Source organism: Drosophila gunungcola, unplaced genomic scaffold (assembly GCF_025200985.1).
Source record: "Drosophila gunungcola strain Sukarami unplaced genomic scaffold, Dgunungcola_SK_2 000019F, whole genome shotgun sequence".
NCBI lineage: Eukaryota > Metazoa > Arthropoda > Insecta > Diptera > Drosophilidae > Drosophila > Drosophila gunungcola.
The window spans coordinates 272829-291483 of NW_026453201.1; the positions used below are offsets into that span (position 1 = coordinate 272829).

At 32.4% G+C, this 18655-nt stretch overlaps 1 protein-coding gene across 20 annotated transcripts in view; it reads left to right on the top strand.

The window, feature by feature from the left end:
• The first annotated feature begins 1133 nt into the window (after positions 1-1133).
• LOC128263826 (uncharacterized) overlaps positions 1134-18655 on the top strand; it is a 457572-nt gene continuing 440050 nt past the window's right edge. For 6 of the 20 annotated variants that reach the window (XM_052999093.1, XM_052999095.1, XM_052999080.1 and 3 more), the window contains exon 1: positions 10354-10859. Coding sequence is in view for 2 of the 20 variants with exons in the window: in XM_052999084.1 (XP_052855044.1) it covers positions 2139-2214 (76 nt within the window). In the remaining 18 variants the exon portion in view is untranslated. Of the gene's footprint in view, positions 1347-1455; positions 1664-1718; positions 1782-1850; positions 2228-10347; positions 10860-18655 lie in introns of those variants that run through there. The other 14 variants (XM_052999098.1, XM_052999099.1, XM_052999097.1 and 11 more) reach the window with 8 other exon arrangements.

Consider the following 18655-nt stretch of genomic DNA (forward strand, 5'->3'; position numbering starts at 1 on the left):
TCGTCAAGCATCGGTATTTTCCGGTTTTTTTTGTCTAAAAACGTTCGGGGCGAATGGTTTTTAATCGCATTTAATAATCGCATTTATTTTAAATGCGGCATTACCCTTATGGGATTCCCTGTGTAAATAAATGCGCATTAGGCTAAATGCGTTTCAATGCGGCAATGGAATCAGGCTATTATTGGACTTTTTAAATGTGCCTGATTCCATTGGAGCATTAGCATTTAGCTAATGCTACTCCGACATGTGAGTGGCACGAGCAGCTGCTCTGGGTTTGTTTACTTTTGCATTTTGGCAAGTCCTAAAGAAATTAATCAAAATAAATGAACATCAGTGAGTCTACTAAACCCTGTAATGCTCAGCAGGACATCTATAATGCGACCGAGGCATTTGCCAACTTGGACGACAAGGAAGAGAAGCTGATTACGTTGTTATGACGGGATTACAATGGAGACCACCACAGTTTCCAAAAAGGGCAAGGATCTCCGTATATGTGAAAGTTATTTTATGCCAGAGATCCAGCAGTAATGCAATGTGGTACTGCGAGCAGAATTTGCAGCGTGCGCTTTAGTTTTCAGTCATTTTTATACAAAATAGATTTTATATTCAAAAGACATCAAAAATTGCGCCAACCTTGCATATAGAAAACAGCTGTTGTAGTGGTGGCACGAATAAAATATCGTTCAACATGGGTATTTTCCGGTATTTTTCCTAAATATGTTCGGGGCGAATAGTTTTTAATCGCATTTATTTTAAATGCGGCATTTAGCCTTATGGGATTCCCTGTGTAAGTAAATGCGCATTAGGCTAAATGCGTTTTAATGCGCCAATGGAATCAGGCTATAACATGGTCTTACTTTTTTGTGTGAGTAATATGCCGATTTGGGATGTCGAAAAATTTTAAAGTATCGGACCAACAATACTCTCTGTTTAACAAATATAACAAAATGATATTTAACATATCGCTTGGATATGTCAATATAACGATGTAATTGATACATTTTACCTTTGTTGCGGAACTACATCTTTCCCGGATGGCAGCGCCGGCTAGCCACGGAGTCCCAGGGCGGAGTACACCCTATGCCCTGCAGTCCGAACAATCGATTTCGACTCATCGGACGTCTCACGTCACTGACTTGACGATTACCATCACTATCACAAATCAAAACAAAACAAGGTTTTTTTTCATTAAAAAAATTGGACGAAATTGGTGGCTTCGGTGTCCTCGCCACAACGCACCCACCCTTCCTTGGGTGCCTTAAAGGTAATGTTGGAGGCACACCCCATCTCCGGCAGACCGGAGTCTATTCCTGGTGGATTAGGATCGGCTCATTTCCCCGCCCAAGGTAACTCACACAACCATTTCGGGAGCTTGTTTACATTTAATTTTGGGCAAGATTAATTATAGAACACATTCAGATTTAAATCCTACTCATAATCTACTCTTTTCATTAGCAACACTTAACGTCGAACTCCAGCCGTCGCCCAGATGAGAAGTGGTCAAAGCGACAATGGAAGGGAAAACTTTGTACGCTTAAAATTACAAGTGTTTGGCAAAATTGCCCCGGAGGGTGAATTACACGGCACCAAATTGGAGGCGTTTGCCAACCGGGTCACCTAATCCTGAGGAGCTCCAGAGGAAAAGAAGGGACGTGCTGAAAAGGTAAGTACGCTAAAAAAAAATCCCATACGTCATTAAATTTCGCGACCCAATTTAGACGTAGTTGGACGCGTGGCTGGGGTGCGGAATTATTGCCTCTAATTCCAGATTAGATTTCACAGTGAGTATTTTGAAACAATTTTTGACTGCCTGATTTCACAAATTAATAACTACAACTAATTCATTGCAGAGTTCAACGTTGTTTATTGTCGAAGCTGCAGCCAGAAGAAGAGACCGCTAGCGGCGAAACCCAGCGTGAGTCCGCACGGAGCCCAATGGTCCGGAGGATTATTTCCGCGTCTGCGCCCGAGGGCCCGGAGGCAGTGCGTCGGTGATCCCAGAGATGATCACGTGTTCAGCGCGGGTATTCCGTATGTGGCCGTCTCGGAGGCAGTTACTGGAGTTGCTGACGGTGAAGGCTGCTGCTGCTGTTGATCGCTGCTGCTGCTGCGGCTGATGCTGCTAATCGCTGCTGCGGATGATGCTGCTAATCGCTGCTGCTGCTGCTGCGGCTGATGCTGCTGCTGATGGACGACGTAGTCTTCACGACCAGGGTAAGTCCGCCAGGTAAGCATTCGCCTTCCCGAATCTTATAAATTTCCGGGGCCCTTTAGATAGGGCTTCAATATTTTTAAAAAAGCACTGTTATTTATAGGTTTAAGACGAATAAATGTCTAGTCACATTAAATTATCTAAACACTAATTATGAATTTATGAACTAATTTTTCACGACCGTTCTCCTACGACTTCCTGCAGCAACTAAGGCAAAACCCTGACCTACACCAAAGTCGTTCGCCATTTTCCTCCCGCTCTCCCAAAATTGGTCAGTGAACGTATTCAAGGCTATTTAACCCAGATAACGAGCGAGCCGGGCTAAATTTAAATAGCTAGATCCTCTCCCGCTATCAACAGTCGGTGTCACCACCGAATCTTATCGATAGCTGGGCCTGTGGACGTATCGGTTTGTTTTGGTATTTTCCAGACGGCTTCAACTGAAAATGCAACACCTTTTCCCAACAGAAAAATAATACCGTGCCCGACAATAACAAGAAATAGTCTATTTTAATCAAAATAACATTTCATTCATACGATTTAACAACATAATTATGAGATTCACATTTAAGGATTATACATATTTTATATGAGATTTGAGTTAATTTTGGCTCTTACAGATTTTAAAAACACGCGTTACGATATATGCAGTGAGAAAAGCACATTTTTAAGATAAACAAAAATCTAAAGTTAAGTTAAAAGGTAGCGTGACATTTCACCTAGGTAAGGTAAAAGGTATCAAAAAATGTTACCTAGGTACGCTTTTACAATTGTTACATGCAGAGTTGGGAAAGTTACTAGTTTGGATCTAGTTAAAATAAGTACCTATGTAATGTACACAATTTGAGAAGTATCTAGGTAATAAACAAGGTACAACAAAGGTTAAAAACAAGCATCTTAAAAATATTTTTTGTTTAATTTTTACGAAGTTGTACATAAATTATGATATTGTGTATACGCTCTGGCAATTAAGTCTGGTAGAAACAAGTAAAAAGAAACATTTTAAAACATGCATATGCGGTGGATTTAACTTATTTTTCAATATGCAGTTCAATTACGTTATTTTATTAGCATATTGGCGAACATATTGCAAAATTAAATCAAGTGGTATCAAGCTTATTTGGAAAAATACATATATCAGTTCCTAAATACCTAACAATACCTAAATTATTAAGAGAAATTAAAATCTTTACCTAGGAAAGGTAAAGCGTTGTCGCACTTTCTTTTACCTATGTAAGCTATAAGGTATCATAAATTCTTAAGTACGTGCCTAGCTAAAATTATTTGGTACACCCCAACACTCGTTATATGAATATTCGTCATTCGGCTGCGGGTGTCACAAATGACGCATTAAATAGCGAACGCAAGTCGCTCTCAGTATCGTAAAATTTAAACAAAATAACACGATATATATATATATATAAATTTTTAAAACGCTGTCGCACAATCGTTAGTGCCACCATCGATATTTTCGAAGTTTTTTTTTCGCAATATATCGATGCATTCGCAACAGCATCGGTTTATACTAATTTGTTAAATGGCTTACAAGTTAAGATTATTCTTCGAAAGCTTCACTTAAATTAAAACTTGTATTAAAACGTTTTAAATGTTAAGAAATAACAATTTATTTTTCGAATTCATTATTGGCTTCAAACTTAAAAACATAAAAATAAAACAGAGATAATAGTGTCCATTATTTTAAAATGTAGAGGTCTTCCCTAACGGTTATGCTAGATTCAAAAGCTCCATTAAAAAGGAGATCATACGAATCTAGTTATTGGTAATCCTCCAATTTTTGTTTATAAACATAAGTTGTTTGACAACTTTTGAGTTTAGAGCAGTTCCTTAATCCGAAATCATTTCGCCTGCGTTTCAAAAAACTCTGTTGATGTCGCAGGTACGTACATATCCCTTTTAGCCAGTTTTGCAAGCAGTGGCTGGTCACTTTCAGTATTCTGCTAAAATAAAAATTTGTCTTAACATTTTTAATGAATACAGATTCAATTTGTTGAAATTAATATTATTATGAATTCAAACAAAAAAAAACAATAAAATCTGTTCTTTGGAAACTTATGGAATGTTAGTAACAAAATAAATATAAATTTAGTTCAGTAGACATTATGCCAATGAAAAAAAATTAGGTCCATTATTTAATAAGTAAAGTAGCATTACATATGGTAAAAAAAATTTAGTATAGTCCAACAACCATCGATTTTTGTTTAGCATTAATAGCATGTTTAAATGCCCTAGCTTTAAGAAGGCCCTTCTGTCTGACTTTATTTGGACGGTTTTGCTAAACATCCTCTCGGGTTCAGTCGAGTATGCACCAGACTTGGTCGTTCCACTCGATGTATCGATGTTGGCGAAAATAGTCGATGGTGAGCAGTAGCACAGGCGCCATCGTTAATATCTATACTATCGTCAATTGTCTTACAGCTATATAGGGTAGCATATTTTAACGCGAATAAAAAAATCCCCGTGCTCTTTTTAAAAGGATTTCCGGACCCTAAGAAAACCAAATTCTACCAAGAATAAGCCCTTACTTTTATATTTAATAAACCACAGACATTTACCAACGTTTATTTTGTTGAAACCTTATTTTGTTGTGGGTGCTACTAATTAAAAACCCTTTACAAAGTTACGTACCATTTTCCCCATAACTATCGCATATGTGGTCAATTTTACATTAACAAGGCAATCTACTTATAATCCCAAAAGCGAACCAGGGTTAATTTAAAATTTTAGATCGCTCGCGCTATTTTCGGTTATTTTCCTACATACATAACTTATCTTTTCCCTCACCCAGTAAATCACATCTTATTATGCAGCAAAAAGTTGCACAGTTTTAAATTTGTGGTGTTATACAAAAAACTTATGTTTTTATTTTTTCCAAGTACATAAAAAAGACCTTTTAGCTATATAATCGTTTTAGTAGTACATTTTTACATTCCTTACCAATAGATCTAGGTATTGGTATTGGTATTTTTTTATCCTTGGAGAGGGTATTATAGTTTTAGTCAAAAATTTGCAACGCAGTGAATAAGCCATTTCCGACCCTATAAAATACATATATTCTTGATCAGCATCACTAGAATAGTCGATATAGTCATGTCCGTCTTTACGTTTCTATGCAAACTAGTCTCTCAGTTTTAAAGCTTTCTGCATGAAACTTTTCGAAAAGTAGTTTTCCTGTTTTAGGTAGTAAATAACTGGAAACGAGCCGGATCGGACGAATATAACACAATAACGTTTAAAATTTGGCTCCCATTAGAACAGTCGGAATATAAAAAAAAAATTTTATGCAAATTGGAAAACGATTTTATATCATCAGAGCTTTAATATTTATAAACATATACGCATATAAATCGAAATTTAGATGTTTTAAAGAATAGTTAATTTTTACAATAGCTGCAAGGGTTTTGTTAAATGTAATTGATTTTTGGTAAGACTTTTATTTTCCCTAGAAAAATCAAAACAAAGAACAGGAAGTTTATCTAAGACTCAAATTATTGTCAAGGGTAAGCCCAATTTATGATGTTAAAGGGGGAAGTACCCGTAGAGGCCAAAAAAAAGTGCCTTTTCGATATTTTTTTTTTTGCAAATGAAAACAGTGCACATAAAATTGACGACATAAATATTTAGGCAATGTTTGAGGAAATAAGAAACATATTTTACACTATTTAAAATGACAATTTGATTGAGTTATACCGGTTCTCGCAAGCCGTGTCGCCGTTGACATCGAAATTGGCGTAGAAGATCCTGACCGCAATTTTCATATGAAATCATAAAGTCAAACATTAATCCACTGAAGAGGGTTTTGATAGTCGATTTTCTACGATTTTAAAAAAATGTCAACATTTACCATACAAATTTGGTTTGGAAAATAATTTTTTCGCATAAGTTTTTCATTATTGTTGCTCTAAAAATGGTCAAAAAATGATTTTTTCATGTCCGTGGATTACTCTTCAAAAAAAATTAAGATGAAGAAAATCGGCTCATTACATTATATTGCAGTCCTCTACGCCAATATGAATGACATGGTTTTGAGAAATCGCCTTTTATAGTTTGCGGTCAAGGAAAAAGGAACTTAGGCGTCAACAACTGTCAAGTTCCATAATTTATAAGATCGGCTCTTAATGTGGGTAATTTCCCCCCTTAAGGTGCTTTACCAGTGTATCTGTTTTTAAAAAAATCAATTTTTTAGCCTTATTGATAGTTTACAATATCAAAAATATTTTTTGTAGGCGGCAAGGTCGTATCTTAAATAGTTTTTGAGTAGCAGCATTTTAAAGAGCTTTTGTAAACACCGATGTACCTGAATCTTTAAACGCGTGTATCTCGAAACTACATTTTTGAAAACTGCTGAAATCATAACTCGACTACAAGTTAACTGATCGGATCCAAATTGACCCTTAGTCTTCTTGAGTGGGTCCTACCTACAATAACATACAAATCACATCTTATTATGCAGCAAAAAGTTGCACAGTTTTAAATTTGTGGTGTTACACAAAAAACTTATGTTTTTATTTTTTCCAAGTACATAAAAAAGACCTTTTAGCTATATAATCGTTTTAGTAGTACATTTTTACATTCCTTACCAATAGATCTAGGTATTGGTATTGGTATTTTTTTATCCTTGGAGAGGGTATTATAGTTTTAGTCAAAAATTTGCAACGCAGTGAACGAATATAACAGAATAACGTTTAAAATTTGGCTCCCATTAGAACAGTCGGAATATAAAAAAAAAATTTTATGCAAATTGGAAAACTATTTTATCTCATCAGAGCTTTAATATTTATAAACATATACGCATATAAATCGAAATTTAGATGTTTTAAAGAATAGTTAATTTTTACAATAGCTGCAAGGGTTTTGTTAAATGTAATTGATTTTTGGTAAGACTTTTATTTTCCCTAGAAAAATCAAAACAAAGAACAGGAAGTTTATCTAAGACTCAAATTATTGTCAAGGGTAAGCCCAATTTATGATGTTAAAGGGGGAAGTACCCGTAGAGGCCAAAAAAAAGTGCCTTTTCGATATTTTTTTTTTTGCAAATGAAAACAGTGCACATAAAATTGACGACATAAATATTTAGGCAATGTTTGAGGAAATAAGAAACATATTTTACACTATTTAAAATGACAATTTGATTGAGTTATACCGGTTCTCGCAAGCCGTGTCGCCGTTGACATCGAAATTGGCGTAGAAGATCCTGACCGCAATTTTCATATGAAATCATAAAGTCAAACATTAATCCACTGAAGAGGGTTTTGATAGTCGATTTTCTACGATTTTAAAAAAATGTCAACATTTACCATACAAATTTGGTTTGGAAAATAATTTTTTCGCATAAGTTTTTCATTATTGTTGCTCTAAAAATGGTCAAAAAATGATTTTTTCATGTCCGTGGATTACTCTTCAAAAAAAATTAAGATGAAGAAAATCGGCTCACTACATTATATTGCAGTCCTCTACGCCAATATGAATGACATGGTTTTGAGAAATCGCCTTTTAAAGTTTGCGGTCAAGGAAAAAGGAACTTAGGCGTCAACAACTGTCAAGTTCCATAATTTATAAGATCGGCTCTTAATGTGGGTAATTTCCCCCCTTAAGGTGCTTTACCAGTGTATCTGTTTTTAAAAAAATCAATTTTTTTAGCCTTATTGATAGTTTACAATATCAAAAATATTTTTTGTAGGCGGCAAGGTCGTATCTTAAATAGTTTTTGAGTAGCAGCATTTTAAAGAGCTTTTGTAAACACCGATGTACCTGAATCTTTAAACGCGTGTATCTCGAAACTACATTTTTGAAAACTGCTGAAATCATAACTCGACTACAAGTTAACTGATCGGATCCAAATTGACCCTTAGTCTTCTTGAGTGGGTCCTACCTACAATAACATACAAATCACATCTTATTATGCAGCAAAAAGTTGCACAGTTTTAAATTTGTGGTGTTACACAAAAAACTTATGTTTTTATTTTTCCAAGTACATAAAAAAGACCTTTTAGCTATATAATCGTTTTAGTAGTACATTTTTACATTCCTTACCAATAGATCTAGGTATTGGTATTGGTATTTTTTTATCCTTGGAGAGGGTATTATAGTTTTAGTCAAAAATTTGCAACGCAGTGAACGAATATAACAGAATAACGTTTAAAATTTGGCTCCCATTAGAACAGTCGGAATATAAAAAAAAAATTTTATGCAAATTGGAAAACGATTTTATATCATCAGAGCTTTAATATTTATAAACATATACGCATATAAATCGAAATTTAGATGTTTTAAAGAATAGTTAATTTTTACAATAGCTGCAAGGGTTTTGTTAAATGTAATTGATTTTTGGTAAGACTTTTATTTTCTCTAGAAAAATCAAAACAAAGAACAGGAAGTTTATCTAAGACTCAAATTATTGTCAAGGGTAAGCCCAATTTATGATGTTAAAGGGGGAAGTACCCGTAGAGGCCAAAAAAAAGTGCCTTTTCGATATTTTTTTTTTTGCAAATGAAAACAGTGCACATAAAATTGACGACATAAATATTTAGGCAATGTTTGAGGAAATAAGAAACATATTTTACACTATTTAAAATGACAATTTGATTGAGTTATACCGGTTCTCGCAAGCCGTGTCGCCGTTGACATCGAAATTGGCGTAGAAGATCCTGACCGCAATTTTCATATGAAATCATAAAGTCAAACATTAATCCACTGAAGAGGGCTTTGATAGTCGATTTTCTACGATTTTAAAAAAATGTCAACATTTACCATACAAATTTGGTTTGGAAAATAATTTTTTCGCATAAGTTTTTCATTATTGTTGCTCTAAAAATGGATTACTCTTCAAAAAAAATTAAGATGAAGAAAATCGGCTCACTACATTATATTGCAGTCCTCTACGCCAATATGAATGACATGGTTTTGAGAAATCGCCTTTTAAAGTTTGCGGTCAAGGAAAAAGGAACTTAGGCGTCAACAACTGTCAAGTTCCATAATTTATAAGATCGGCTCTTGATGTGGGTAATTTCCCCCCTTAAGGTGCTTTACCAGTGTATCTGTTTTTAAAAAAATCAATTTTTTTAGCCTTATTGATAGTTTACAATATCAAAAATATTTTTTGTAGGCGGCAAGGTCGTATCTTAAATAGTTTTTGAGTAGCAGCATTTTAAAGAGCTTTTGTAAACACCGATGTACCTGAATCTTTAAACGCGTGTATCTCGAAACTACATTTTTGAAAACTGCTGAAATCATAACTCGACTACAAGTTAACTGATCGGATCCAAATTGACCCTTAGTCTTCTTGAGTGGGTCCTACCTACAATAACATACAAACTTTTGGATTGGTTGAAAACGGTCAATTTGGACCAATTTAAAAAGTAATTTTTTCACACAAAAAAACAATTTTTTTTCAAACCTACGCCATTTTGTAGATATTTGATATTTAGCTTTTATAATGTTTTTGAACTTTTCGCTTTGAGCCACTCATTTGACCGGAATCATGTCAGCAGTTTTAGTACTTTTTTTGGAGCCTCGGCAAACAGCCCATTGTCCCGTTACTTCTGAAAATTTTTGTTAAACGAAAATCCTAAAATAAAGTTGAAAACTAACTTTATTATGTGCAAAAAATTTTAAAAGAATCCATTAAGTACTTTATTTAAAAAAAATCTAAAAATTGCCTGCATTTTCGTGAGTTACACTGGAATAGCCCCTTAACGGTATCAAAATAGGAAACTCGTTTTAGCGTTCCAGAGCTATAAACAATGAGTTGACAAGCCAGACAACTAAAGGAGCACTTTTCCAATTTTGATAAGATTTCTTTCTACTTAGGATAATTTTTAAATGCTCGTGCGTTGCCAAAACTCCCCCTAAAACCTCTTGCAGCCAGTAAAGTCAAAAAAGGATTAGCGAAGCTGGCAACAGCGCTAGATGATTCTCCGAAAAAAAAAAACACGGTTAAAAACAGAATGAGTTGGCATTTATAAAATTTTTCGTCCAACTACTCCAGATGGTTAAGATATTTTTGTATAAGCTTTGGTGCTTCTTGTTGTATAGTTTTTTCTCTTGAGTTCTAAAAGATTTAGCCGGGTCGGTAAGTAAATTAAACAGTACTGTTCGTGACTTTTACCACTAACCATGAAACACATGTTGTATGTGTTGTATGGTTAGTGCTTTTACTTAATCCCGCTTTGGTTGCTCTCCCTGCTTCTCCATATCTATCACGCCGCTCTCTCGCTCATGTCTAAGACACGTTAACAGCTCAGCTACGCTAGGTAGTCTCTTTCTGAGCGTTACCACTGACAGTTTGCGAAGATCGCTCACTCTTGGCCAGTTAACCGTTGTGTATGTGGCCTTTTCTTGTACATATTGGGTCTATATGTATATCATGTTTGTATGTACAAATGTGTATACTACCATCAACCCTTGGATCTTCCTCTTAATGACAGCGGTCTTTCGCTACCTAAAGCAAAACAAAGAGCCGTCCAAAAAGGTGTATATGTATGTATAAGGTCTACATCAAATATCGACGGTGTCAAACGCAAGAATAGAAAATTTGAAAAATTAACGCAAAAGTGTTTGTTGTAAATAACAAAGTGCAGATTAATACATGTGCACGTGCTGAAGAAAACCCCATGCAAACAGTTCTAATGTAAGTAGAAGATTGTGTAGCTATGTATATGTATATGGTATATGTATGTATGTATATGTATATGTATATTTATATGTATATGTATATGTATATGTATATTTATATGTATATTTATATGTATATTTATATGTATATGTATATGTATATGTATACGTATATGTATATGTATATGTATATGTATACGTATATGTATATGTATATGTATATGTATATGTATATGTAATGTATATGTATATGTATATGTATATGTATATGTATATGTATATGTATATGTATATGTATATGTATATGTATATGTATATGTATATGTATATGTATATGTATATGTATATGTATATGTATATGTATATGTATATGTATATGTATATGTATATGTATATGTATATGTATATGTATATGTATATGTATATGTATATGTATATGTATATGTATATGTATATGTATATGTATATGTATATGTATATGTATATGTATGTGTATATGTATATGTATATGTATATGTATATGTATATGTATATGTATATGTATATGTATATGTATATGTATATGTATATGTATATGTATATGTATATGTATATGTATATGTATATGTATATGTATATGTATATGTATATGTATATGTATATGTATATGTATATGTATATGTATATGTATATGTATATGTATATGTATATGTATATGTTTATGTATATATAATACATTTTGAAATATTTCTATGCAAATATAAATTTGTATTACAAAAATAATGCATGGGTAATTCTTCAAAAAGGTCAACCGCAGTCAGAAAATTCAAAGTCTATAAAAAATGTTTTTCTCATATATTTATACCCTTGCAGAGGGTATTATAATTTCAGTCAGAAGTTTGCAACGCAGTGAAGGAGACATTTCCGACCCTATAAAGTATATATTCTTGATCAGTATCACTAGGCGAGTCGATCTAGCCATGTCCGTCTGTCAGTCTGTCCGTCTGTCCGTCCGTTTCTACGCAATCTAGACTCTCAGTTTTAAAGCTATCTGAATGAAACTTTCCCAAAAGTTTTCTTTCTATTGCAGGCAGTATATAAGTCGGAACGAGCCAGATCGGACGACTATAGCATATAGCTCCCATAGGAACAATCGAAAAAATAAAAAAAAAAATTATAACTTTGCTGTTTTTCAATTTTTTTTTTTTAGTTTTTCGACATATAGTAATGGTTAAAAAATTAAGAATTACGGTTTAAATTTCATCAAAATCTGACGACTATATCATAAATCTTCCATAGGAACAATCGGAAAAAAATACAAAAAAAATTATAACTTTGCTGTTTTTTATTTTTCTTTAGTTCTTCGACATATAGTAATGGTTAAATAATTCAGAACTACGGTTTAAATTTCATAAAAATCGGACGACTATATCATATATCTCTCTTAGGAACAATCGGTAAAAAATACAAAAAAAGTTATAGCTTTGCTGTTTTTTAATTTTTTTTTTTAGTTCTTCGACATATAGTAATGGTTAAATATTTTAGAATTACGGTTTAAATTACAACAAAATCGGACGACTATATCATACAGCTTCCATATAAATAATAAAAATTTATAAAATAACTATCTAATAATTGAGCTGCAAATCATCATAGCTTCAATGTTTTTAAACATATTCGCAAGTAAATTATAATTTTAATGTTTTAAAAAATATTTAATCCTTGCAATAGCTGCAAGGGTATATGAACTTCGGCTTGCCGAAGTTTGCTTCCTTTCTTGTTTTTATTTGAAATCTAATACATTTAACAAATATAAGCCTATTTTACAATGACTCATAATACATTTTGAAATATTCAGAAAATATAATAAATATGTATGTAAAAGACACGATGCCATTTCTAATTAGGGTGAATTTTTTACCAGCTGATCTGTTTCTATCACCGTAGCGTGCGACAGTAAAAAACAACATGAGTTATCGTTGCATCCAATGAGCTTTAATTATTGGGTCCAAACATATACGAATTTTAAAAAATTTGTTCAAAAAGAATCAGGTGGTTTTTATCATTTTTATAATTAATAGAAAAGTGATACAAAAATGAAATATAGTTATTTTTTTTAATTTATCAATATATATGAACATATATGTTTTAATTATGTATCTAAATTTTTAGCGGAGAAAAGCTATGTGACCATACAACATATATACTACTCATTTCATTCAACGAAAATGGACACAAAAATTTGTTACCGACAGGCCCCGGGGATATTAGCACCAGGCCCCGGCGCATGGTGCAACTATACAAGGTGGTCCCATCAGGTCTGCCGAGGTCGATACATTTTTCACAGACAAGCGCTAGAAAAAGATAGTAACCATTTTCTTTCGCACGTATGACAAACGACTTTTACAAACAACGTCCTCAAAAGAGGGCAGCTCGTGCGTCATGACCACCTTGTATAGTTGCACCATGCCCCGGCGCTTCGTGTGCACTCGGGTTTTTTTTCGCTCTCATTCTAATTCTCATTTATATGCTCGCGCACTCATTTTGTGACATTTATTAATAACTTAAAAACGAAGAAATTTTCTATGATACGAAAAGCAAGGTTTTATAAAAAAAATGGGCGGGGTTACGCCTTTTTTTTAAGGTTTTTTATTATTGCTAAATAATAAATAAAAAAAAAATTTTTTTATTCAGAAGATTATGTTGAAAAAATACACGTTTGGAAAAAAATGGGCGTGGTCTTTCCTTTTTTTTAGGATATAACAGGTTTTTTTCTTTTGAGAGAAGTTCTTTTTAGAGTAAACGCAGTAATTTTATTGAAAATAATTTAAAAAACTCTGTAATAAAGAAATCTATAATTTCGTTTTAATAAATAATTAAAATTTTAAAAATATAGGCAAGGTCGGGCTGAGCGCGCTTTCGAGCAGCTGCACTTGCAGCTTGAATTAGTAATCTAACATTTTAATGCGAGCTAAGGCAAGAAGAATGCCTTTAGTTGAATAGATTTAAGTTGTTTATGCACTTTGCCCACCTCTGTGTTATATTGTAGCAAATGCTTTGACTTTTTTTAACCAAAATTGCCTTAACTTGCTTTGAACGAGGTCCACGTATTGACGGTTTCATAAATTCGAAAATGGCAATCTCCTTTGCACTCTTTGTCGCCTCTGCTTTCCATATGTTAAAAAACTCGGAGTTTGCAATTTTGAGGTTAGCTTAATTAGCTTAATTTCAGAATAAGTGCGCAAAAGTGCACTTTTATACTAACATAATAGAAAAGTAATTGAATAATCTACAACATGTAACAAGGTTTAGAGTTTGAAATTGCTTGAATCACTTTGTAGCTCTATTTAAAAATAACAAATCACTACAAGCTTATATTTTTTTTGGGGTTATAACTTACACAAGATTAGAGGGACACCACAATCGATAACTACAATTCACGTTTACAAACACATATTACAAACCACTATTGTTGGACTGCATGCCCAAAAATTGCACTTGAATTGGTTTTTTTTGCTTCTTTTTTAAAGTTAAATTTGAAAGATAAATTTACGACTTAACAGCTCTCGCTTCAAGTTGCACAAACAGCTGACTTTGACAGCTAATAGCTTAACAGTAATGCGCTCTGTTAAAATTTTGTGTTTGCAACATTGAAGATTAGGGTTATTCCTATCCATCGCGATTAAAAAATAATGTATTTAACGACTTTTAAAAAATGGGTTTTGGCCAAAAAATGTGTTCGTTGGCCCCATAGTGCATTGTATGAGTTCGGTCGTTCAGACGTAAAGAGGCGCATTTTGATGAAGGTTGCCCTGCGCTTGAATTGGTCTTTGTATGTATGCAAAGAAGGCTTTTTTATGCATTACAGTAGAAGGGACGATTTCACAAAAACTCTTTAGAATGCATAAACAATGCTTCTTTATAGCTTCTTACATTCTACTATAATGCATAAAAAAGCCTTCTTTTGCAATGTAAACAAAAAGCTGAAACCCGAACGCTGCCGATCGTCCGATATTTTTGAGATCGTGTTTTTCACCGAAAACCTCGCTTACGAAAGAACGCAAAAAGAAGTCTTGTTTCGGAATGGACAAAAAAATGGGAAACCAATTTAATCTATTTTTCTTAATGAACAGCAGCGGCGTAAATATATTCACTTTTTACCTTTAAAACAATATCTAAACGCTTTGTAATGTTGGTGGTATATGACTTGTTAAACTTTTCCTAAAATTAATTCTGTAAAAATATTAACATTTAATTTTATTAATAATAATATTTAATATGTTTTATATTGTATTAGAAAATTATTAATTTGAATCAGTTTTTTATATAGTTTAATTTTAGGTAATAATATATACACGATTACATGATTTCTTTTCAAAGCGTGATTTTGTTTTGAATTATTATTTTACATTGCCGGCGCTATAGTTTCCTCCGCCACAGTATTCACAAGGAGTAACCGAACAAAACAATACTCTAAAAAGCAAACGACAAGAAAAAAAAGGGAAAATGCAAGAATGCGCGCGGTCTTTTTCGTTTCTTTTGCATTTCTCGCCACTTGCATTTTGATTTTCAATTGAAATAGCTGGTGCCTCTGTGATTTGTGAAATTAATATATTCTTTGCGGTTTAAATTTTCAAGTAAGTAAAGTGTTGATATAAACAAACTAAATAGGAGTTCCAATACTGTTAATAAAATAACATGAACCAAACAATGGATTAATTAAAACAATAAGTGGTGTGTACCTGTGCCAAAAAAATATTAAATTTATAAACACTTATTAACAGTCTTAAAAACAGTGTACGGTCAAAACAAATTTAAACAAATTGTTCCTAAAACTGTGTGTGGCTGTTAATCAAACAAATAAAAAAAAGTATTTTTTTGAGCGTACACTGCAATAAGACTTGAGTTTTAACTTAATTAATGCGTTTTAAATATTATTTTCGTTTAATTCCAGAAAAACTATTTCAAAACAAAAGATAATTTATATATATTTCATAAATTTAAATATTTTGTTTTGTGAACTCGTTTCGTTTATTTGTGTGCTTTTTTTTTTCTCTCTTCTTTTTACTTCTACCTAGGGTGAACTTACATCTACATACAAGTTGTGTTTTTAGGCTGGACCTAAGAACACAAATTAAGTGAACAAAAATGTAAGAAAAATAAACATAAATTTAAATAATTAGACATTACATAATTAAAAAATTTAATAATTTAATTGAAAAAAGATATTTTACAAAATAAACAAAACTAATATAATTTAAAATGAGGGGAATGTCGCGGTCGAATATTCACTGTTTAACGAAAAATAAAGGAAGAGCTTCATCAATCGGCTGCTAGAGCTCTTACTTTTGATACAGAAAATAATTCTGAATGCCCAAATTTATGTGAACCCGAATCGGATAAAAGTGCATCAAACTATTATTTTGAATATGATACCTATGAATCTCCTTGAAAAATTATTAAAATGGTACCATAATAATAATGTTACTAGAGATCAACTTAATGCAGTTTTTAAAATTTTTAAATTCGGAAAATCTAGATCTTCAGTAGGATATTAGGTCCAAGTTTGTTAATGGAGCTTAATTATGGCGGTACCTGTCCCTAGTACAGAAGGTTTTGCGTACAACATTCATTTAAATGAAACATTATTCGGTAAGTGTTTTACAAACTTACAATCATATTTTTAAAAAATTCTCATTATTATATTTTATATTATATTTTCTCATTATTATATTTTTAGAGTCACAAAGGAGGGACGGCCACCGCTACACCAACTACATAAAAGACCTTTGACTGGCCTTCACTAGGGCTAAGAGCCAAACTTATAAGGCTAAAAGTATAGCAGAAAGGATGAGAGAAGAAAAAAACGACCCGGAGTAATTATAGTAATTATATTTAATTACAATAAATTTTAAAACAAACGTTTATAAAAAAAAATTTAATAAATAAAAATTGGAATTGAAAATAGAAACGGTTCCCATTAGCATTTTTGGGAACGATAATATATGCATTCTTGGGTAAGACTATTAGAAGGCATGTTTTGTAATCATACTAGATGTGTTACGCAATGCTTGCATGTGTGCGTTTATTTCATTTCGGCGTATCAAGAATATTTTGTGTTTTGCTACTTTTTAAACTTGGTAAGAATAAGAATAAGAATATTTTTTCTTTTGCTACTTTTCATACTTGGTACCTTAACAATATGGGCTTATTTACTTTTGGGTTAATGATAAAAATAAGAATATACATATATGTTATATTATATTTTTTTATATTTTAGCAAACATTTTATTTTTGTTGACAAATTAATATTCGGTGGTAGCAGTTAAATGTTTTGCATATATGTATGTATTCGAATTAATAGAAATCAGTCTACTGATATAAAAACAGGGCATATCGCCGGCGGTGTCACTTTGAGAAAACTCCAAACCAAATCAGCTTTTGTTGTTTTGCGAGCGGATGGTGCCTGCATACCATACCGACGATTGCTTTTTAGGGTAGCGGTCAGAAACGAGCCGAATCGGACGACTATAGCATACAGCTCCCATAGGAACAATCGAAAAAAAATAAAATAAATTATAGCTTTGCTGTTTTTTATTTTTTTTTAGTTCTTCGAAATATAGTTATAGTAAATCATTTCCGAATTACGGTTTAAATTTCATAAAAATCGGAAGACTATATCATATAGTTCCCATAGGAATATTTGGAAAAAAATACAAACAAAATTATAACTTTGCTGTTTTTAAATTTTTTTTTTAGTTCTTCGACATATAGTAATGGTTAAAGATTTTAGAATTACGGTTTAAATTTCAACAAAATCGGACGACTATATCATACAGCTCACATTGAAATAATAAAAATATATAAAATAACTATCTAATAATTGAGCTGCAAATCATCATAGCTTCAATGTTTTTAAACATATACGCAAGTAAATTATAATTTTAACGTTTTCAAAAATATTTAATTCTTGCAATAGCCGCAAGGGTTTATGAACTTCGGCTTGCCGAATACGCAAGTAACTTATAATTTTAACGTTTTCAAAAATATTTAATTCTTGCAATAGCTGCAAGGGTTTAGAACTTCGGCTTGCCAAAGTTTGCTTCCTTTCTTGTTTAGGATGTGGTTGGAGCCAGAATTAATACAAAAAGGCGGCAAATTTGAAAATCAAAAAACGATTGGCTACACGAAATTTTATTTACATCTTATCCACTTCTAATTAGATACTAAAAATAATAAGAAGAACATGAAAATCGTCGCATGCGACAGCGACTCATTTAGAAAAAATACCCTACATTTTAAAGACAAACAAATAATATTATTAAGAACAATCAATGCATAACATTTAAAAATTAATTGCATCGAAATCTTCGATCTCGTTTCGGCGAAAGCAATGTTTGAACTAAAATCCATGTCTGTCTGTGTAGCGTGCGAATGCCTTAGATTTTTGTGATTGTCTTAATATCGAAACATTTCCCAATTTGAGTCTTAGCTCGAATTATAAGTTTTGCCTTTTTTCAGTTTGAATGCGTTAGAGGGCGGGTCAAATTTAAGAAAAAACTTTCGCTCCGTAGGCTTAACTATAAATTATTTGGTGTCCGAGACCCCGATTTTCATACGGACGAAACAAAAATCGCCTTCTTTTAGCTGTTACGCAGGGCAAATAATATTTTAATTAAAATAAAAAATAAAAAAAATATGTATGTAAATATAAAAAAATAATAACAAGAAGGAAATCTGTAGTCGAGAGTCACAAATATCAAATATTCTTTACTCTGACTGCCTTAATAGCTATACTGAATACTACGCTCACCTCCAGTTATAAAAATAAGG